At 43.0% G+C, this 23,833-nt stretch overlaps 1 protein-coding gene across 3 annotated transcripts in view; it reads left to right on the forward strand.

The window, feature by feature from the left end:
* The window catches only part of DOCK9 (dedicator of cytokinesis 9), a 407,183-nt gene that overhangs the window by 301,809 nt on the left and 81,541 nt on the right, over positions 1-23,833 (forward strand). For all 3 annotated transcript variants that reach the window (XM_006879560.1, XM_006879558.1, XM_006879559.1), the window contains exons 27-32: positions 199-270; positions 12,771-12,917; positions 13,134-13,217; positions 14,922-15,033; positions 19,943-20,121; positions 20,549-20,662. In XM_006879560.1, the coding sequence (XP_006879622.1) occupies positions 199-270; positions 12,771-12,917; positions 13,134-13,217; positions 14,922-15,033; positions 19,943-20,121; positions 20,549-20,662 (708 nt within the window). The remainder of the gene's footprint in view (positions 1-198; positions 271-12,770; positions 12,918-13,133; positions 13,218-14,921; positions 15,034-19,942; positions 20,122-20,548; positions 20,663-23,833) is intronic.

The raw sequence follows: 23,833 nt of genomic DNA on the forward strand, positions 1-23,833 counted from the left end.
ATTTTTCAAAGTTCATAGAGTTTCCAGAGGCATGTTGTTAAGGAAGTGGATGCCACTCCTGCTTTCAAAGATAGTATGTTACTGAAAGTTATATGGTCACCCCAGTTTCGGATCAGTAACATTGTTAGCCTCTAAAGTGTGTTTCTCACCTTATTTTATTTTTCTCTTACTGAAGCCCTCCTTTGTCTCTTCTTTCAGTATTCCTGGTTTTTCTTTGATATTTTGATAAAATCCATGGCTCAGCATTTGATAGAGAATGCCAAAGTTAAGGTATGTTACCTCACCTGAAGGTTTGTGGGGCCATTCTTGGGGGCGGCTTCCTCCTTTGTGTTGGAGCTGACATTTACGAGTGGTTCTTATGTGCCAGGTACAGCACTACACTAAATGCTTTGTTGACAGTCGTTGCGGTGGAGTTGATGATTCAACCTTACAGTGACCACACATGGGCAGATTCGAGTTGCATCCTGTAGGCTTTTTAAAGCTGTGACTTTTGGGGGCGCAGACTGCCAGACCTTACTTAATTCAGAAGCGCCTCTCTATATGTTTGACTAAGGAACCTTTGCTGACTAGTTAGCCATTTGTGCTCCTCAGGGACTCCTCTCAGTCATTACAAGCCATAAATCATGTTAGCGTCACAGCAGCTCCCTGAGAGAAGTGCTAGTCTTATACTTCACTTTACAGGTGAGCAAACTGAGGCCTGAGTGTTTGAGTAGCTTGACCAAAGTCACTCAGCCAATGAGTAGAGAAGCCAGATTTTAGAACCTAGTCTGGCTTCAAAAACCACTCCTCAATATTGATCAAAAAAAGGCCAGGGGCGGGAGAGATGTCTTCATTTTCCTTGTTTTTCTTATTGTGTTTTACTGAGTTGGTTCTAAGGAACATCATCCCCTCATCCCAGGTGACAGATTGGAACTTCTCCGTGGGCTTCCCTAGGCTGGATCTTTACCAGAGTAGATCATAAGGTCTTTCTCTTATAGAGTGACTGATGAATTCAAACCTGTGACGTTTTGGATAGCAGATGAGTACTAAACCATTATGCCACCAGAGCTTTTATAAGCTTAGTGAATTTCAGTGTCTATTTTTGTGTTATTTGGGTATGCAGAGGCATTTGACTGTGTGGATCACAGCAGATTGTGGCTAGCCTTGAGAAGAATGGGAATCCCAGATTGTGCTCATGTGAAACCTATACTTAGACCAGGAAGCAGTCGTCAGAACAGAGCAAGAAAACACTACATGGTTCAAAGCCAGGAAAAGAGTATGTCAGGGGTACACACCTTGTATCCATTCCTTTTTGATCTGTACACAGAACAGATCAGATCATTCAGGAGCTGGACTTTATGAGGAGGAATGCGGATTGGAGGAAAACTCATCAACAACCTACATTATGCAGCCGACACGGCCTCATCTGCTGAAACTGAGGACATTAAGCATTTGCTGCAGAAAGTCAAGGACTGTAATCTTCCATGTGGATTACATCTCAACAGCAAGAAAAAAACTATTTCTCACCACCAAGCTAATTGGTAACGTCATAAAAGATGCAGAAGAGATTGAAATTGTTAACAATATCAGCTTTCTTGGATCCAAAATCAGCACTCTTAACACCAGCAGTCAGGAAATCAAAAGACAAGTTGCATTGGGAAAGTCCTACTGCCTGAGTGCTGAAGAGCAAGGATGTCGGTCTGGAGATTATAAATACATCAGATGTTGTTTCCAACCTACAGAGAATGTTGTACAGATAGCTGTGGTTCATGTTACCTGTAGGTCCAGTGATAAGAATCTTTGTCTTCTTAACATTGAGATGCAATCCATTCTGGCAGCTTTATTTCTTAATCATCAGCTCTGTTCCATTGGTCTATCTATCTGTTGCTGTACTGGTGCCAAGCGGTTTGGAGCTCTGTGACTGTACAGTAGATTTTTGAGGTCAAGAAGTGTAAGGCCTCCTATGTTATGTTTTCCTTTTCAATCATTGGTGCTGTGGTTGGTAGGCATTGTTGACTGTAGCTCATAGCAACCCTATGAACAGACAGGACCTTGCCCTGTCCTGCGCCATGGTGTTTGCTTCTCCAGGATCTCTTCTCTTTCCATACAGAGTTGATGATTACATTATTGGATGGGCTGAGTCAGGATCCTTCTGAATCTTGCAGAGCCCTGAAGTTGTCATTACGAGTATGAATCAGTGCTGTTAATCAGGGCCAGGAGACGTTCTAGGTTAGAGGAAGAGGAATGTGTCCAGGATGCATTAGTATGGTGCTTGTGTTGTTGGGTCTTTCAGGGTAAGAGATAGGGACAGTGAAGAGGGAAGAGTCAAGATCTTGAATTCTTGGATGACGGAACTGGACCCTCTGAGGAAGCCTCGTTTAAGGCTGCTAGATTTTTGCCAGATGGAAGATTGTTGGTGTAGAAGCCAAAGCCAGGTGATTTCATTTTTTTAAAAAGAACCTTTTAATTCCAGTTGAATATTTCTGATGATAGTGTCCAGAGATATGCCAGATGGAAGTGGTCCCTCCCTTTCACAGAGTAACACACCATCTATATCATGCCAGCACAGTCTGCCAAGGAAACAATGGAACAGATCGTCTGCTTGGACACACACACACACACATACACACACCCTTTGTATTTGATTCCCATTCAGTTGAAAATGTTGTCAGATACAGAATAGACTCCAAACCCCATTTGATTTGTTAGTTCTATCTGTCACTTTAAAAAATAACCTTAGAGTAATGACTTTATTATATTTAACACTGCAGATGACTCATTGTTGTTGTTGTACCATCAAGTTGTAAGTGGCCCATAGCTGACCCGCTAGCGGGTTTTCAGAGGCAGTTAATCTCACGGGAGGAGATTGCCCATTGACTCATACAAACAGCATTTATCACTTTTCAGTGTGCCAGTCTCAGAGGTGCCTGGTGATCCAGGAGGAATGGAAGCGTGGAAAAGACCATGTGGAAGGGATGTGGATTGAAGTGGAGTTTGGAGAACAGATAGTTGGCTAGGGGAAGAGGGTGAATGAGCACCCTAGGTGGAAAATGAACTGTGGAGGCCAAAGCTGGGGACCTAGCACCTCCGCTTCATGGAGCTGATGGGGTACATTCCCTCCTGTGACTGTGAGAGGGCAACATGGGATTGGTGAGAGCAGTCATTGACATTTCTGAAAACACTCAATAGAATTCTATTCAAAATCAAGTAAATGACAAAATCAAATATCCAAATACGATGCTGCTGCTGTAGTTGTTGTTATTGTTATGTGCCATTGAGTCACTTGTGACTCATAGTGACCCTATGTACAAGAGCCTTGAACCCTGCTCTATTAGAACTTAAAAAATTGCCTATGTTTTCTTCTCACAATACTAGATTATGCCTTGGGAGTTGAGAGATGGTATCTTCTGTCCATCTCCTGCTCTATTTCACAGATGTGGAAGGGGAAGTACAGGTGCATGAAGTGACTGCCTGGTGTCACTGAGCTTAACGTGAACTCGTGCCAGCATCTGGTCAGCCCCTCCCAGGTGCCGTTTCCAGCCTTAACGCTTCATTTTCCAGTGCCTCAAGGCAAATCGTTAGTCTCAGGAGCTTGACGCAAACCACTAAAATCCTTCCGTGCATAACCTTTTCCAAAACTTAATTATATCTTGGTGCTAAAACAGTATCCCAGGAGTTTTTGCAGACAGTTTACTTTAAATTGCCATCCAGCTGTGCTGAAAACAAGCACTGGAATCCACCAGGAGAAAGCGTAACCAAAATGGACTTTGCTTTTAAAAGAGATTGTTAAAGCGTACAGCTCTGAGGAGTTGAGCATTTTCATTTTCAGAGTGTCCACTCCCCGGGAAGAGGAAAGCTTTGCTTCAGGTCACTGCAGATGTCTGACAGTGCCCCCCTAAATCACATTTTAAGCATCTGTGACATTTTCTAAAGTTTGTTAGACCTTTATTCAACTTCTTGTTTCTTAATAAGAAACTTCTTGAGCTGTTTGAATGACTTGTTTTGTTGATTTTTTTTTATTTTATTTTATTAATTTTAATGAACATTTACAGAGACTTTGGATTTCCATTCATTCATTGTTGTATTTTTCTCCATGCCCCTCCTCGCCCTCCCCCAGTTTGCTCTTCTCTTTGAAAAGTAAAAGAAAAATTCCTTCATTGGTGTATAATCTCGCCCCACCAGTACATTCCACTATGCAATCTTCATTCTGGACTCTTGTCATAACCATAATACCCGATCATATATCGCTTTTAAACTGTTCTCTCCCTCATCTGTTTCGATGCAGTATACATTAATATGCACATTTTTTTCAGTCTCACCCCAGACCTGATGTTGAATGACTTGTTTTTATTCGTCTTATATTTATATTTTGTGAACTTTACATGCTCATTCTCTATTCTACTACTCTAATTTTAGGAAACAAATCTGTATTTACCATTTTGATATCACTTATGGTTTCTCAAACTTGAAACAAATCCTTTTAGAGTTGGGTTTTTGTTTTGTTGTTTTGCAGCCTAAAGGTCCATTAACTCCACTGTCCTCTTAGCCCTACCCTTGTTTTGAGTCATTTTTCTTTGTTGGTGACACTCTCATGAAATAGCATTGAACATATGCACACTAGTCTGGTGGGGGCCACTGAGCCAAGGTCGTTCTTAAAGAGCCAGATACTGCTTTCACCTCTGCTGCCAGTGCCCCCTTCCTAGGGTGCGCAGACATCAGTGAGCAGCACGCATTTGCGACATTGTTGAGCGGACACCTGCAACGTACAGTCACGGAGTTGGTGAGATGACTCCAGCTAATGCTTGTCTCCATGACGAGATAAATTTTCACATTCCTTTGCCTCTTTAATGTGCCACTGAGTTGGAACTGACACATAGCTGACCCCTCCAGGAGTTTTTCAGAGACTGTAAATCACAAGGGGTGAGTTCTCCCAGCTTTCTTCCTTGGAGCAGTTACTGGATTCACACTTCGTACCTTGGGCTGGTATCACAATGCCTTACCCACTAGGCTATCAAGGCACTCTTTAATTTAAAAAAAATCACTTAAAAATATGCTCGCTTTTAATGTTGCATGCATGCTTAAGTAGAGATGCCCATCTTTTTCAACCTCCAGGCCCAACTACTAAAACCAAATTTATATTTGAAAACTTAACTACTAAAACAACATTTCTATTTGCTGGGGGGAGAGTGTGAACCAGAGAATCTCTTGCCCTGGGATCTCAGATAAGTAGTTGCCTTATTAGAACAGAGGGTCCTACAAGTTAGGATTGTTTGTATATGACTGTGACAGACTGTAATGTCTCATATGTCATCTTTGCTTGCAAATTGCAGGTTTATTTTTTTGGGAAGTATAAAGCAGGCCTCATTTAGGGAGTGTCTTCTGGTCATCTTTCAGGCATTTTCCCCCCCCGTCATTTAGACTTTAGGAACTGTAATTTCTACAGACAAGGTTTGTATTCTCTTTCTCCCCACACTGAATGAAGCCAATTCTTAGCATTCCACAGGTATCCTTCAGGAAGGGAGATTGGAAAGCCTGGCGCTGGAGAGGATGTGTGTATACCCCTGAATAAGTGTTACTTGTTTAGCACTCAAACATTTTCTGACTTTGCTAAACAAAGAAGAAAATTTTGAAAAATAGGGAAAAAAGGGGACGTGATGCATTTTCTAAATAGACGATTTGAATTTCCTATAAACGGAACTCATAGGCACGGTGGTGGTTGTTGTTGTTGTATACCATGAAGTCAGAACTGACCCATAGCCAACCCTCCAGTAGGTTTTCAGAGGCAATTAATTGCATGGGAGGAGATTACCCATTTTTCTCCCACAGAGCAGCTGGTGAATTCAAACTGTATGCCTTTGGATTGCAGTGCAGCTTCTTACCACTAGGCCACCAGAGCTCAGGGGTATAAAAGGGGGAAAGCAGAATGCCCCAATTAACATTCATGCCCAAGTGCTTGGACCAGCTGTGTGCTGTATCCAGGACATAGAGCAGAAATGCAAATAAACTGAATCCTCCACCTTGAAACTGACACAGTTGTTGTAGAAAGTAGCTCTTCATCCAAGAAACAGTTGGAGAAGAGTGTGGGAACGTGTCTGTCTTGGCTTCAAGAATGACATGAGATTACTGTGAGGACCCTTGCCTGAACCCTGAAGGGTGACACGATGCAGGGAGGGAGATGACTGTTAGTCAGAGGAAACAGTTCATGCAGAGCTAAGGACCTCTATGACTGGCTTTCTGGTGGAATGCAGGCTGACAGGAGTGAGAGGAGAGTGAAGAATAAGACTAGCTCCCCAACAAAGGTGTGGTTATAGCAGGCACTTTGAGAGCCAAGCAGAGATAGTTTGGTGCAGCTATAAGGAAGTAGAATGAGTTTGTTAGCAGGAGCGATGAAACAGGAGGGTTGGCGTGGAGACTTGGACTCAGGGAGCCTGCCTGCCCCGTAGAGCTTATGGTATTAAGGCATCTTGGTCAACATCAAGACTAATGGCAGAGTTACTAATTTCTTTACACTTTGTAAACTATAATTGTATGATAGGGAGCTCTGGTGGCTTAGCAGTAAGGAAGTGTGCTGTCAGCACAAAGGTGTGTGGTTCAAATCCGCCTGTGGGAGAAGGTTGGGTAGTCTCTGAAAACCTGAAAGGTGAGCTGTGGGTCCAGTCTGAAGCTGATGAAGATCTCGCATTGTGAGTGTTGAAGTGGGATAGAGAGTGAGAATGAAGAAGATTATGAATGAAGAATAGAGAATATTAAGAAAACAACAAATAATTCAACTCAGCAGGCCCACTTTGAGATATTTACTGAAGAGAAGGCATGTTCATAGCAGCTTTCTTCATCATGGCCCCAAACTGAAAACAATCTAAATGTCCATCAAGTTGAATGAATAACTAAATCATCTATCCACACCATGAAACAGCACTCAGTAATAAAAAAAGAACAAAATATGACTCATACAAGTAACATGTATGAATAGTCAAAGAAGCGAGACATAAAAAGACTACAGACTGCATGTGTCCACTTATACAATGTTAAAGAGAAAGAAAAACCACAGAGACAGAAGACAGTAGTGCCTGAGGTAGGAGAAAGAGATTTGACTGCAAAGAGGCTCAAGGGAACTTTTTGGGATAATAAAAATTATTATATTTTAATTGTGATTGTAGTGAAGCAACTGCATAGATTTGTCAGCCTACATTCTTTAAAAAGTTTTTTGGTATGTAAGTTACCTCAATAAATGTAGGATTTTTTTTTTAAAAAAGCATATAATAACAGATTTGGTTGGAAGAAAAGGACACGTAGATATTAAAACTGAGAACATAGAATAATCGAGCTTTTGAGAAAGATTATAGTGTAGAGAGTTGGCTTACTGGGGAAGATGGGAGGTAATAAACTGTGCTTGGGGGGGAGACAGGGATAGATAAATATGAATACCCTTCAAGGAAAGGGCTCATGTGCTTGTAGAGGCTGGCAAGTCCCAGGTCTGTATGTCAGACCACAGAGAGCAAGTCCCAGGTCTCTATGTCAGACCTCAGAGAGGTATCTGGGGAGGATAATGAATCCACTTGATGAATAGGCAGGCAGTGTCTCAGGCTGCTGGCTTCAGAGACTCCTTGCAACAAAGGCAGACGAATCCCACGTGATTGTCAGAGTGCAGAATCACAGCACCCTGCAGACGCTGAGCTTGCTCTGCAGGCTTCAGAGGCTGGCAAGGCCAGAGATAGCCAGACGTAGGATTGAACAAAAGCTCCCAGCTTCGCCAGAAAGTCCAAATGTAAATGTCATGCAGGTGACACCCCCAAGGAGACTTCGCCTTTATCAGAGAAGGCTGACTGTGTCTTTACAGAACCAAATCTGGCCCCAGTAATGTTATAAGGTTAGAATTTACAGCATTCAGGCTAAATCACATTATAAGCCACGGTCTTTGCAATTATGCAGTTATTTGCTCTGCATCAAAGAGCTAGACCATGACTAAGGATGACAGAAGAAGAATCAATGCCTTGGATGATGGAGAAGAGTATTAAACATATCATGGACTGCCAAGAGAGCGAACAGGACTGGCTTGGAGAGGGTAAAACCAAGCTGCTCTGTGAGGCAAGGATTTTGAAGCTCCATTTCACATACTTTGGACACGTTGCCAGGAGAGAAGGTCCTTAGAGGCTTGGAAGGGTGAAGGGACAGCACAGGAGAGGAAGACCCTGGATGGGATGGATTGACTCAGTGACGGGGTAATGGGATTAGGTGTGTGGGAGATGGCAATACTGGCTCAAGATAGCGCAGCGTTCAGAGCTGTTGTACACAGGGTTACTATGAGTCACAAGCAGTTCGACAGCACGTAACCACAAGAATCATGGCCATGTTGACATATAATATTAGACCTACAGGGTGTTAGGCTGTAGGCTCAGTTGCTATGGCAGAAATCTGATAGTGACTTAAGAAGGGGGAATTCTACTTCTATTTTTTTTATGTTACTAAAATTTTTATTTTGTCCAGATCTGTTGTGGCTTGGGGAGGGTATTTCCCCCTTTTTTATTATTATTAATTTTAATGAAAGTTTACAGAATCTTTGAATTTCCATTCATTGTTGCACTTTTCTCCCTGCCCACCCCTTCCCCCCAGTACACTCTTCTTTTGAAAAGTAAAAGAAAAATTCTTTCATTGTTATACAATCCCTCCCCCCAAGTCCACTCCACTATGCGGCTTTCATTCTGGACTCCTGCCATGATACATGATAATAATACCTAATTACATATCCCTTTTAAACAGTTCTCTCCTCATCTGTTTCAATGCAGTGTACATAATTTATCCCATCTTTCTCAGTCTTCCCCCACCAACCCTGATGCCAGTCCCATTCTACAACAGTGGCACTATGCAGTATTTGTCCTTTTGTGACTGAGATACCTCACTCAGCATAATGTCCTCCAGGGTCACCCATTTTGAATAATATTGCATGAGTTTCTTGTTTTTCAATGCAGCATAATATTCCATTATGGGAATATACCACAGCTTCTCTATCCATTCGTGTGTTGATGGGCACTTAGGTTGTTTCCAACTCTTTGCTATTGTGAGCAAAGCCACGATATGTGCATAAATTCTATTTCTTCCTACACAAAAATTCAAACTAATATGAGAGCTCTTCTCTGCAGCGTTATCAGGTGCCCAGACTTTTTCCATCTTGTTTGTTGTCTCATCCTGTGAGTGAAACTGCATGCACTTCCACATCTACATGAGAGCCAGGAGGGAGTAAGAGGGGAAAAGAAGGAAGACATACCACTTCCCTTTACGGGAGGTAACCCAGGTGTTGCACCTTCATTGCCTCTGTTATCTGGCCCATAGGCCAGACTTTATCTCATGAACCCACTAAGATGTAAAGAATACTTGGAAATAGAGTCTTTGGAATAATCTGGTGGCTGGTTAAAAAATTGAGGTTCCTTTACCATCTGAAATAAGGGAGGATGGATAATGGGACGTAACCAGCAGTGACAGCCAAACAGAAGTTTCTAGTTGGCAGGTGGAAACTCCAACTTGGGCAAGAAATGAAACCAGACCAACAGAACACATGAGGGACGTTTGTGAACACCCACCCATCTGCTGAAACTTTAAGCCTAAACTTTTCTTCTTGGGATCGTTTTGGGAACAGGATTGCATTAGTCTGGATTGTCAGATGGACTAGCCATCTGAGAGATTTTGAGGAGAGTGAGTAAGGAAATTGGGCAGCCCAGCAGTCAAAAAGCCCCCAGACTACAGTGCAAGTCTGAGTCAAGGTGAAGGAAGAGGGAGGGAGAAACCTATTCAGGCTGCCCTGGGGCTTTAAAGGGGCGTTGGACGGTCGTCTCTACCAAAACCTGCTGTCAGAGCGGCCCCATGTCTTACAGCATGGTCCTTAGCATTCTTGATATTTTGTCACAGGCTGGGACCGACCTGTGCAGGGTGGAGATGGGACAGATGCAGCAATAGATTACAGAGCACTGGGGCCTTGGGCCATGACCCTCCCTGAAGTGCAGACCAGAGACGCCATGCTCATGGACCCAGCAGGGTACTGAGAGAAACAAAATCAATTAGAGAGGACTCTCTGAGCGGAAATCGTAAGAGGATAGGGGCAGAAAGAAGTTAAAGGAGAAATGGAAAAGAATGAACTTAAGTTTTTAATAAAGGAGAGGAACCAGAGACTAGAAAATAGCATTTGGCAAATGCCTTCTCAGCCTCATTACTTTTATGTTTTTTATGCCATAAAAATGCAATTTATTGACTGATAATTATATATCACAAAGCAGAAAAATAGCCCGCACCAGAGAGGTTGCCAACCCCCAGACCCCTAACAAGACAGGTTGATACAGTAACAGTGGGCTTGAGCATGTCAGAGCTTGTGAGGGTCGTACAAGGTAGACAGGGTTCAGAGCTGTTGTTCAGAGAGTCTCTGTGAGCTGTAGACAGCTTGGTGGCCCCTGACAGCAGACCCCGCAGGAATGTGGAAAAGTACAGGAAGGAGCCGAGAGTGGACAGTTCCAAGCCTATTCAGAAGTCCTTACACGTGAGGCAGTGACTTGGGCAGCAGCGATTGTTGGAGCCAAGACAGCACAGAGGCACAGCGTGGCGCATGCTGGCGTGGTGTGGCGCCTGTAGGCATGGTGTGACATGCGCAGGCACGGCGTGGCGCATCCCTGGGGCTCCCCAGACTCCACGGTCAGCAGCAGGGCCTGCAGGAGACCCTGCAGCACGGCTGGGTGCGTGTGGTCAGGCACATCCCTGTCAGTCTGGGCGTTCGGTGCCTGGAATTGAGCAGCCAGTAGGACGGCACGTAAGTGTCCAGTTTGCAGCTGGGCAGGGAACGGAGGTCACGGCGGGTCCGCTGGAGGAGGCTGATCTCATGTCGACAGGTGCTGGGCAGGCCGACCCCACCTCGGCAGCATTTGTCAGAGGAACAAATGGTGGTGGCAGGGCGGGTGGGGACGCTGCACCAGCGCTGGCCAGAGATCCTGTAGCAGAACATGGGGCGAGAATGGAGGCTTTGTGTGGCCAGAAACCTCTTCAAGTCCATGCCCTCTCCTCTGAGCCAGTGCTTTTATACGCACCTGTCCTGGACATCAGTTCGTCACCAAGCATTTCCCCTTCCATTTCAGTTTATGATAAAACCCCATAAAAACATGTAATTGCTTCGTTCTTACTACCTGAATTGTGTGTCTCACCTCATCAAAAGCTTTAGTGTGTTTTCCGCCAAAATATGACTCCTCACAAAAGCTGTGCATCACACACATAGGGCTGCCTCTCCCTCAGCCTTTGGGGTGTGGAGCTCTCCTCTCGGGATCACTGGGGCCACTGCTTTCTCCCACTTTTCTTTCATTTTAATTGAAAACATAAATAGTCTTGCATCACTGAAATTTCCAAGTAGACATAAAAGAATAGGGCATAAGTATCATGAAATACTATCAGGCTTTAATAGTTAACAACATGATGTCATTCTTATTTCAAACATCCTTTTTTTCCTGATTGTATTTTAAAGCAATCCCCATTGTATTAGTTAATTTCAGAGTATCTAATAGAGAGAAACAATCATTCTACCATCATCACACATTCAACAAGATTATCTTATTATTATCTCCTCCTCTTTCCCTCTGCTCTTCCTCTCCTCCTCTCCCCCCTTTCCTCTTTCTCTCCCCCTTCCCTTTTCACTCCCTCTCTCTCATCCTCTCCTTCTCCTCTCTCCTCCCATCATCATTGAGTTAGGTTGGGTTAGGGTTAGGGTTACCAATGATTAGCTCACCATTGAATCAACTCATACTTGACCCTCCATTGGGTTTTCCGGGCTATAAATAGCATGGAAAAAAAATTGCCCATCTTTTCCCAAAAGAGAAGCTGCTGGAGTCAAACCACTTGCGTTTGGGTTAATTGCACAACTCCATAACCACTAGAATTTCTTCATTATCCTCTGAAAGTCCAGTCGGGATTCTTCTGCCCACAGTGGTCTCAGCATTGTTACTTTACAGGTGACTTGTTTGACTCAGATCAAAGTAGGGCCCACAGGATACATGTGCTTGGGGTGTTTCTCAAGTGTTTTGATCTTCAACTGTTCCCTCTCTGTGCTTCTGCTGTTGTTTGTTTCTTTTGGGGGCTGTGTATTTGTTTAAGAAAGTGGGTCGGTTGTTGTGTTTTCCACAGTCTAGATTTAGTAGACAGTAACCTTGAAGCCGCTCATATATCCTGTTTCCTATGAACTTGTTATTGTATCTAGGATAGCTTTGATTAAAATGTTCTGTTCTTTTTGGCAAGTATATACTTCATAGGTCTATTCTCTTGCATCAGATAAGAAGACATAGTCTGTCTGTCCTACTTACAGTCATGATAATACAGGTTCATGGGTTGAGGTGATGCCTATTTGATACCTGCCTTACTGTGTTCCTCAGGCCATTTCCATCTAATAGTTTTAGCAAGCACTGACTCAGCCCTTCTCTGGAAGCCACAGATACTCTTGAGAGACATTTTTTCCAGGAGTGGCCAGCTTGGGTGGCTTAGCAGTCATGCTTGGTGGTTAGAGCTGGCCTTGCCTGGGATCATAGAGGCTCAACACTTATTGAGGCTGACATCTTAGGATGCAGAGTCACTAGCCATTCATAAAGAACGAAATCCCTTTGGCTTAAAAAGGCAAAATAAAATTCATTGAGCTGCTTGGTTTGGTTTTATGGTAGTAAAATATAAATAACATAAAATGTGTCCTTTAACCATTTTCAAGTGTGCAGTCCAGCTCATTGCATTAATTCTTCCACAGTTCCAAAAAGATAACTTATGCTTCCAATTCTTTTTAGTTGCTACGGAACCAGAGGTTTCCTGCATCATATCATCACGCAGTGGAAACGGTCGTTAACATGCTGATGCCACACATCACGCAGAAGTTTCGAGACAACCCAGAGGCCTCTAAGAACGCGAACCACAGCCTTGCCAGCTTCATCAAGGTGGGTTTCGGAGCAAGCATGCTCTTAGATGACCTGAAGGGTCTTTCCACGTAACTCTCTAGCAGAGAAACTGACTGGTGTGCCAGGTGATCAGTCAGTGCTGACCTCAGACTAAAAAGATAAGCTTACTAACAGTAAACACTGATTTGAAAACAAGCCCTCCAAAAGTTTAGGCCTGCAACAGAATGATGATTTTGTTGGGTGTTTCTCCCACAGCGATGTTTCACCTTTATGGACCGAGGCTTTGTTTTCAAGCAGATCAACAACTACATCAGCTGCTTTGCTCCTGGAGACCCGAAGGTAATGTGGAAGTTAGTTCTGCTTACTTTTCTGCTCTCTTATTTACCTCGGCAGTTCCACATGTCTCCCAGTTCATACCGGAATATTCTTTGAGTTCCGGCATTCTGACTCAGAATCCCACTCCTCTCTTAGAGATACCTTTGTTTATGTGTATGCTAGCTTGAAAGAGGAATCAATTGATAGTCACTTCAGGCTCATGCGCAGATATGATGCCATGCCTGTCATGATACAACAGTGCTTCAGAGAACTGTCAGGGGTTGATTTTTTCAGATGTAGATCACCACTTCCTGAGGAACCCCTGGGTGGTCTTGAACTTCCAATCTTTGTGTTAGCATTTGAGCATCAAATGTTCAACTATTTGCATCATCCAGGGAGAGAGATGAGGGACACATTAACACCCAAAGAGATATAAACATGCCCATTGGTTTTCATATAAACACTTGGAATTACTTGTTGTTTTTGTTGTTGTGAACTGTCAAATCGGAACCGACCCAGAGCTGACCCTCCAGCGGGTTTTCAAAGACAGTAAATCTCATGGGAGGAGATTGTCCATCCTTCTACTGTGGAGCAGCGGGTGGATTCAAACTGCTTGCCTTTGGGATTGCAGCATAATTTCTTACCCCCAGGCCACCAGAGCTCCCTCAGTAGCAAAACTAAAAGTGCCCTCGGTCATGGTCATAGGCTTCTGGGTATGAACCTGGGTGACCCTGTAGGATAGAGTAGCCCCGTCCCATGGGGTTGTCAAGGGTATAAAAATGGAAGCAGTTGGCCACATCTTTCTCCCATGGAGTGGCCAGTGGATTTGAACAATCAACGCTTTAGTTAGCAGCCCAGCTCTTATCCCTCTGTATCACCAGGGCAGTGTAAGTGTTGAGAATGGTACTTTATTTAACAAGTAACCACGTTGCTTTATCTGATAGAAGTCTTTCTCTTTGTCTCCTCTCTTAGTTTTTGATTGGGTTTTTTTCTTTAACCTTATCGTGTGGGGGGGGGGGTGTGGAGGGTTCAAGAACTGATTCATAACTGACCCTCCAGAATGTTTTCAGAGGCAGTTAATCATGTGAGAGGAGATTGTCCATCCTCCTCCTGCGGAGGATTCAAACCACGTGCCTTCGAGATTGCAGTGCAGGTTCTGACTCCTAGGCCGTCAGAGCTCCCTGACCTTGTCCAGTTAATTTTTTTTATTATATTGGTTCTATAGACATAGAACCAATTATATAGACATAATTAATACAATGTCTAGCTCCCCCAGTCTAATAACATGTGTAATAGCGTGTACGGGGGTCCAAAGGGAGCTCTGGTGGCCTAGTGCCAAGAAGCTGTTCTGCAGTCCCACAGACATGCGGTTCGAGGCCACCAGCTGCTCCGCAGAAGAAGGACGGGCAATCTCCTCCCATGCGATTAACTGCCTCTGAAAACCCGCCAGAAGGTCTGCTGTGGGTCAGTTCCATCTCGACGCTACATGACCAACAAAAGCCCCCCAATGGGTTTTCAGAGCAAGTAAATCATATGAGAGGTGATTGTCCTTCCTTCTGTGGAACAGCTGGTGGATTTGAACTGCATACCTTTGTGTTAGGAGCCCAGTTCCTTTCCACTGAGCCACCAGACCTCTCTAAAATGGCATGGAGAATTTTGTTCTGAGAAGGTTAATGAGCTAACGGCTGGGAGTATTTGTGTGACTTTAAATTTTTTTTTTCTTTCTAGACACTTTTTGAATACAAGTTTGAGTTTCTCCGTGTAGTGTGCAATCATGAACATTATATTCCTTTGAATTTGCCAATGCCGTTTGGAAAAGGCCGGATACAGAGATACCAAGGTAATCTTTCTTTATGGCAACCTTAATCTTTTCACAGAGAGGGGCATTTATATTTTATAAGATAATTGATTCAAATGTGACATTTGAATTTTTTTTTAAATGTTTCAGTGATGAATTAAATTTGTTTCGTGTTACGTTTTCATTTTGAAAAATGGTTGATGGAAATGCTATTTGGAGACCTACTACTCAACAAACTTATCAAACTGCAGATTAGTCTTATACAGCTGGTCTTCACTGGGGGGAAAAATCCTTTGTTTAAGTAATAGACATCCATTTTACTCATTACAGTTTATTTTCATTTGTTCCACTTTTCTTTCCCCTTACAAATTAGCCTTTCTTTCACCAACTGTGGAGTCAAATGACACTCCTGTAGGTAGGTGTGGGGTGTGATGCTGGCTTTCTTGCATTTCCCTTCTTTAAAAAGAATGCAAGTGGTTGCTGACATGTTGACATATGCTGTTCACGTCGCTATTTCCAGTCTCCTTTGATCATCGTGTAAACTCATCGTAAACCAGTGGGTTCGCCTTCACTGTTGCTGAGACCTTGCCGTATCATCCCCGGGCAGTATCTAGTAGTTTTTTTCCCCCTGTGATCACTAGATCCTCTAGGGTGTTTCTTTAAGAAGGAAAAGAAACAAAAAGCCCTGCTTCACCCAAACGACTCATTCTTCCCCCGTTGCCATAGCCCGGTGGTCACAGGAATCTACGTGTGAACGCAGCCGGCTTCTCACAGGCTTGCCATGTTTGCATGTTGAATCTTTTAAATGTTCCAGTAGCCTCTTTATGTCTTTTGGCTTGAAATGCCTTTGGAGTTACTTGTTTTTATTTATAATGGAAAAAATATGAGTCAAAGTAAGAAAAGTAAATGGTAAATAGGAATAAAAAGTAAAGAGCAGAAGTCGGACTCCCTACAGATCGCTAGCATCCTGGTTCCCCTGGAGTCCTCTGCTCTTGTTTGTGTTTATTATCTGTGGACGAAGCTCTGGTTTTGATTGTCTCCCGAGGCCGCCGTTGCTCATATATTATTACATCAGCAGACATTTAGAATGACCTTTCTGGTAGACATTTGGAAAATAAGAGCACTGAGTTTGCCCTTTCCTTCCCCCCAGCCCCAGCCCCCCATCTTTTTATTGTGCATTGAGTGAAAGTTCACAGAGCAGTTGGTCTTCTATTTAATCATTCATACAGATTTGGGGTTATGGTATTAATTAGAGTTCCCATGTTATAACAGCACTCTGAGCTTCTTCCCTGGGATTCGCATTTCCATTCATCCTTCTGTCCTTGCGTTTTCTGGCTTCTGAGCTCCCCCCCCACCCTGAACAGATGTTCCTTTTCTGGTCCGGTATTTACAAGTTTAGTTTGTCTTCATTCAAAACTCAAACTCGTGGCCATAGAGTTTGCACCAACTCGTAGCTCACCCACAGTGGGTTTCTGAGGCTGTAAATCCCAATAACCTGCCCGTCTCTCTCCCAGGGGAGCCACACGAGGGTTTGAACTGTTGGAAAGGCAGGGCCTTGGGGTTATCAATGCCCCTTACACTGTGCCACCAGAGTGACCTGTATCTTCAGTGAGTCAATCGAATCAGCCACGTTAGTCTACCAGGTCTGTCCAGTTGTGTTAATTGAATTTAGTGACTTTAAGGTGCTTAAGGAGAGAAAATATGAGAGGATATAACCAATCTAGTAACACTTAACTCCCTCTGAATTTCAGAGAGCCACACAAAATACTTACCTTGCCCTAACGCAGGTGCGTGCCCTGCCTTTTGGACAGTGGGAGGGGAGATGATGCCCTGGAGTTTGCGTTCATTCGTTCAGCAAGTACCTCCTCAGACCTTCTCCGTCTCAGGAACTGCTCTAGTGTCAGGGGCGGTCATGGACATCGTGGACAGAAATCCTAGAAGGTTTTACAAAAGGAAAATAGGGAGATGGTGGTATTAAAAGAAATAAAGTCAGTAATGAAGTATGAGAGGTCATGAGGGGGTTGACATTGATAGAGGGCAGCCAGGCAAAGCTTCAATTTCACTGTCAATGTCACTGAGAAGATGACATTGGGACAAAGTAAAGGATTCCTTGGACCATCTAGGGATAAAGTGTCCTGGGCCTAGTTCTCTAGTCTGCAGTAACAGAGATGGTCTGTGGATGGTTTTAGTAAACAAATCTGTTCTTTTCCAGCTTCAGAGGTAACATGTCCATAGTCAGGAGGCTGGCTCTGGGGAAAGGCTTTCTCCCTCCTTTTGATCCTGGGAGAAGGCCCTTGTCTCCTACTGTAGGCCATGGAGACCTTCCTGTGTCTCAGCCTCCTCCTGTGTTGAGGAGTCGCCCAGTGTTTTACATCATTTTGATCGTCCTCAGGGGTATAATATCCAAGAGGAGGAGGAGGAGGTGCCCCAGGCAAGTGGGTGTGTGTTATGCACTGATCATTTGCCTTGCTATACTGAGAGAAACCAAGCAGCATCGAGTGGGACCTAGAGTGTGACCATATATCAGACTAGTACTGGGCTCTGTTGGCTTTTTAGTGGCTGTCTTTTCAGAAGTAGATTGCTAGGACTTACTTCCTAGGAACCTCTGGGCAGACTTGAACTGCGAACCTTTTGGTTAGCAACTGAACGTGTTAGTCATTTGTGCCCCCAGGAACTCCGTACTAATAGAAGTCTGTTATTTTTAGCCTTTTCCTCCCCCTCTCCCTTCCTACCTGCTTCTCCCTCTGTGAATTTCTCATGCACATGCGTGTATGCCCACAAAATTGTGTGCAATTAAGCCTATAAAGAAAGAGTTCCCTCCTGAAGAGTTTCTTTGAAGTCAAACTTTGAACTAGATTTTGGAAGAATTGATCTTAATAATCATAAGCAGTAACAAGACTGTTCTGGAAAGATGAGTTCTCTTTCCTTTGCTTCTTTGGAGAGGTTTGAATTAGTGTTTTGGATAGAAACGAAAGTGTGGGATTGGAATCAAAGAATTTACAGAGTTTCCTCTAATCATGGGTTCAGTATAACAATTCAACCCTTGGCAACAGCATACAGAAAATGTACACTGTAGCATTAGCGTCTTGTTTAGCTGCCTTGTAAAAAAAGCCTTCTTAAGCAGATTTCGTGTTTGTCTCATTTTTCAGATCTTTCTATTTCATCATTACATGATTTAATACTTTAGTGAGATGATTTTCTCATGTTAGTTTGGATTTCCTTTTTTAAATTTGCTCTTAAAGGTACCATAATAGTAAGACTATATTTTCTAAAATACTGCATTAAACAAATACTTCTTTCAGCAGGATCTGAGTAAATAGGTGGTATGATAACATGTTTGTTTTAAACATGGTATTTTAACTAACTTAACATTGCAAGTGTATAGGCATTTAAAACAAATAAAATGAAAACAAAACCCACTACCATCAAGACCACTTCAGAGCCATGGTGACCTTTGTCTTACAAAAAGGAGTCTGCTTCTTTTTCCTGAGGAGTGGCTAGTGGGTTCAAACTGCCAACCTTTCAGTTAGCAGCCCAACACCTAACAGCACCACGAAAACAAGCAAAGCCATCCACAAGTATCTAGCCAGTTCCCAGCTTTCCAACTTACAGCATCAGGTTTCCAAGGAAACCTTTTCAAAGAGTGACCTGCATTCTCCCTTGAACAGCTGGTGGATTTGAACTACCAACCTATCCGTTATCAGAGCTCCTTTTGTTGTTGTTGTGTGCCATCGAGTCAACTCTGACTCATGGTGACTCTGTGTACAACAGCTCTGAAGCCTGCTCTATCTTGTGCCTATCTTATTGTCTCTGACACACCTACCCCTGTGACCCCAATCACTGAGTCAGTCCGTCTCATCGAGGGCCTTCCTCTCTTCTAAACATGATGTCCATCTCCAGGAACTGGGTCTTTCTTGCAACATGCCGAAGTATGTCAGATGGAGCTTCAAGATCCTTGCTACCAAGGAGCAGCCTGGTTTCACACTCACCAGGCTGGAGTTATACCTGTTTGTTCTCTTAGCAGTCCATGGTATATTCAGTACTGTTATCCAGCACCACAACTCAAAGGCATCAGTTCTTCTTTCATCCTTAGTCTTTGTCCAGCTGTCTGATGCATAGCAAGAAATTATGAAGACCATGGCCAGGATCAGGTGCACCTTGGTCTCTAGACTGATGTCATTGCTCATCAGTACTCTGGAGATAGGCATTAATGATCAGTAAATGAATAAATGCACTCCTCCAATGAAGAATATGTTAATAGGCTGTCCATGTTCTTCCTTAATTGTGTGTATGTGTGTTATACACAAATCACGTCTCTGTAATTTTATTAATTAGATCAATAATTTTGTCTGTAACAAAGTTACATTGGTAATACAACACATGTTGTTCTCAATGATAAAAATTGCTATTAAAGGGAGCTCTGGTGGCCTAGTGGCAAGAAGCTGAACTGCAATCCCAGAGGTACATGGTTCAAATCCACCAGATGCTCTGCTGGAGAAGGAGGGGCAATCTCCTCCTATACCAGTCAGATCTGATTTGACGGTACACACACACAAAATAATAATAATTTTTAAAAATTGCTATTAAAACTATTCCAAGGAGCTCTGGTAGCCTAGTGGCAACATTAGCTGCACTACAGTCCCAGAGGTGTGCAGTTCAAATCTGCTAGATGCTCTGCTGGAGAAGGAGGGACAATCTCCTCCTGTACCAGTCAGATCCAATTTGATGGTACACACAGATACACACACACACACAAGAAAAAAAAAACCCCTATTCCTTAACTGAACAGTTGTGTAGGACGCCATGTGTTCCAAAGTCATAAACCAGTGCGGTGACTAGTTTATTTGAAGCTAAATGTCATCACCTGTTGGGATATACAGGTGGGAAGAGTGACTAAAACAAAAGTTGTATTCCACCCACGTTGTGTTACCTGTCTCTCTCCTCATTTCAGATCTCCAGCTCGACTACTCGTTAACAGATGAGTTCTGCAGAAACCACTTCCTGGTGGGACTGTTGCTGCGGGAGGTGGGGACTGCCCTCCAGGAGTTCCGGGAAGTCCGTCTGATTGCCATCAGCGTACTCAAGAACTTGCTCATAAAGCATTCTTTTGATGACAGATACGCGTCAAGGGTGAGTGGTCCCCACTGCAAAGAAATACCAGATTCAGAAACAGGCTTGTTGGGGAGTTCTGGTGGCTTAGTGGCAAGAAACAGCACTGCAATCCCAGAGGCGCATGGTTCGAATCCACCAGATACTCTGCCGGCAAAGTAGGGACAATCTCCTCTAGTACCGGTCAGATCTGATTTGACCGTACACACACAAAAATAATAAAATAAATATTTTAAAAAAAAAGAAAGAAACAGGCTTGGTGATTATAGGTAATAGTAAAAAAATAACCAACTGGAAAACCAGTTGTACCGGACTAAGACTCCCCCATTTAAGTAATAAAATCAATTCTCTGTCTTCCTAAGAGGGATCTAAATGAAGGTGTGTGGCCAGTGACAGCTCAGGCTTTCATTAACTGTTCAAAAACTTCAAAACTGTGTCTTTATTTCAGAGTCATCAAGCAAGGATAGCCACGCTCTACCTACCTCTGTTTGGTTTGCTTATTGAAAATGTCCAACGGATCAATGTGAAGGACGTGTCCCCCTTCCCCGTGAACCCTGGCAACGTACGTAAGCTTATTTACATATAAACACCCTCCCTTTTCTTTAGTTTTTTTTTTTTGTCATTAAACCATAATAATCTCGAGTACTCTTGATAAATTACTCTTCTGGCCTTGATGACATCATCCAGGAAACCTTCAACTTCTGTTGAAAGGTTTTTGCAAGATCACAACATCTTAATTTGTATTTTTTCTTTTTTATTTCAATAAACATTTACAGAAATTTTCCCGCCCACTCCACCCCTACCCTCAGTTCGCTCTTATCCTTGAAAAGTAAAAGAAAAATTCCTTCATTGGTATACAATCCCCATGCACCCCCCCTCCCCCACCCCAAGTATACTCCACTCTGCAACCTTCATTCTGGACTCTTATGAATGTGATAATGCCCTAAAACATATTACTTTTAAACTGTTCTCTCCCTCGTCGGTTTCAATGCAGTATACATAATTCATCCAGTTTTTCTCATTCTTAACCTAACCCTGATGTCAGTCCCATTCTGCAGCAGTGGCACTATGCAGTAATTGTCCTTTTGTGACTGAGATACTTCACTCAGCATAATGTCCTCCAGGGTCACCCATTTGGAATAATATTGCATGAGTTCCTTGTTTTTCAATTCAGTATAGTATTCCATTGTGTGAGTATACCACTTCTTCTCCATCCATTCGTTTGTTGGTTGGCATGTAGGTTGTTTTCAACTCCTTGCTATTGTGAACAAAGCCACGATAAACATGGGTGTACATATATCTGCTTGTTTGGTGGTTATGATCTCTTTAGGGTATATTCCCAGTAGTGGAATTGCTGGGTCAAATGGTATCTGGTGCTTTCTCAAAAAGTTTCATTTGTATTTTTAATAAAAACTTGTGGGAGTGGTGCAAGCAAGAGACCTGTGGGTGTTTTTAAAATAAAAACAAAGCAAACCTAGCCTGAACTGGTCTGTTAAGAAAACGGAGTTCTCTTCCTGGTTCTGCTTGTAACATCCTAGCGACTCTTGAACAAGCCTCTTCTTTGGGCCATGGATTTTCTTCATCTATAAAATGTGTAAATCCAGCTGAATGTCAGGGATATGGGAGTGAATGATGTGAGACTCCATCCTCTTAAGAGCTGGCCTCCTTAATTGGTGGTCTCATTTAGAGATACCATTAGGAATGAAGTAGCTGGAAGGATTTCCTCAAGAAGTAGCTCAGTCATTTTTGTCAGAATGTGTTTTCTGTTTTACTCAGTCCTTACCGTATGTTGGTTTATCTTATGGTTTGAAAAAGATTCTTGCTATCTTACATTCACCTTGTCTACAGTATTATTATTGTCTATTACTTTGTCACAATCGATTTGCATAAGGCTTCTTAATTATTAGGGAGCTCTGGTGGCCTAGTGAACAGGGAGCTGTGTGCTGCCAGCCCATAGGTGGATGGTTCAAATCCACCAGCTGCTCTGAGAGACAAAGTAGGACTGTCTCCTGGGCAGTTTATAGCCTCTGATTACCCGCTGGAGGGTCAGCTGTGAGTGGTTCTGCTCTCCAGCAATCAATTTTAGTTTCTTTTTCCTTAAATCTTTTTCTTTTTTTTATTTAATTTTTTTTTAAATTTATTATTTTGTGTGTGTGTGCTGTCAAATCGGATCTGACAGGTACAGGAGGAGATTGTCCCTCCTTCTCCAGCAGAGCATCTGGTGGATTTGAACCATGTGCCTCTGGGATTGCAATGCAGCTTCTTGCCACTAGGCCACCAGAACTCACTCAATTTTAATTTCTTAATTATTAAACAAAAATTAGTTTTTAATTATTGAATTCTTGTAGTTTCACCAAACCAAAATCTGTATTTTTTTTTTAATTGGCTAACCCTCCCTTACTTGTCTTGGAGGGCTTATCAGCTGTTGATTTGGACTGATGTGACCAGTTTAGCAATTTTTCTTCCCTTTTTATTGTTGAATTGGTCCAGTTAGTCCTCCTTGCTCCTTTGGGACCTTTTTTTTTTTTTACTGTAACCAGGGTGTTTCAGCGCACTTTACTTTTCACCAGCAGTTACACATGGTACCATTTTTTTTGCACTCACTCTCCACCTCTTACATCCACTTCCTGAGATACCCCTCTGAGGTGAGCAGTTTGACATTTTTTGTTTTCTTCCAAATGACATACACTTCATCTGTCTTCCAGCACACTTCACTGTCCCTCCCCAGGAACCCCTGGGTGGTGCATACAGCAGGAATGCTCAGCTCCTGTCAAAAAACTATAGGTCAAGTACACCCAGAGGCACCTCGTAAGAAAGGCCTGACCAGTGCAACAGTGAATGAATAGAAACCCTAAGTCTCTGTAAACTTCAATTAAAATTAATTTAAAAAACCAAACAACAACAAAAAAAAGAAATTAAAAAAATTTATAGGAGCCTTGGCCCCTCCACCTCCACCCCCGCGCAGGTCTGCTCTGTTCTGCAGGCTCCCTGGGAGTTGGAGCTGAGTTTATGGCAACAGGTTTCGGTTTGTTTTTTGGTTTTTTGCCTCTCCTGTCTTCTTGTAAGCTCTCAGTACCTTGTGATAGCCTGCTTTCCATAGCTGCATGGGGGCATGTATCAAACATATAAAACTTACGTAACTCCCATAATTAAAAAAAAAAAGAAAGGCCTCACCATCTACTTAACAGTAAACTATTGGAAGCCTATCTATTACTTCTGTTGGGAATAATAGATTAATAAGCAGTACTCTTTTGGGGTAATTCTATTCTGACACGGGGGGTCACAGTAGCTTGGCACTGAGTCTGTAGCATCTGGTTAACCTCACCTATTCTCTACACTTGTCTGCCTCTCTAAGCTCAGGCTGCAGTGTGACCTCGGTACTGTTTGATTTCACGGAGGTGGGGGAGAAATCAGCCACCAAGTGTGTCTTTTGGACTGTTACCTGCAGATGTACTGTTGTGTCCCCATTGACTCAGAGCTTGCGTGAAGCCCCAGACTTGCAGAGGTTTTTCCTCACTGCTGCTCCGGTGCTTGGATTCTCATGTCAGAAACCAGCGTAAGGAAGAGAACGTGAGGCCTTCTTAGGGGTAGAAGACCTTACTGAGATAATCCGTATGATCGAGGTTCTTTTTTTTTTTTTTTTTTGTGCTAAGGAAATTTTTTTATTACTACTTTAACAAAACTTTACAGAAAACTTGGGTTTCCATTCATTTACTGTTGCATATTTTCCTCC

The sequence above is a fragment of the Elephantulus edwardii genome, unplaced genomic scaffold, assembly GCF_000299155.1.
Source record: "Elephantulus edwardii isolate Elephantulus edwardi_28Jun2011 unplaced genomic scaffold, EleEdw1.0 scaffold00004, whole genome shotgun sequence".
NCBI classification, from domain to species: domain Eukaryota; kingdom Metazoa; phylum Chordata; class Mammalia; order Macroscelidea; family Macroscelididae; genus Elephantulus; species Elephantulus edwardii.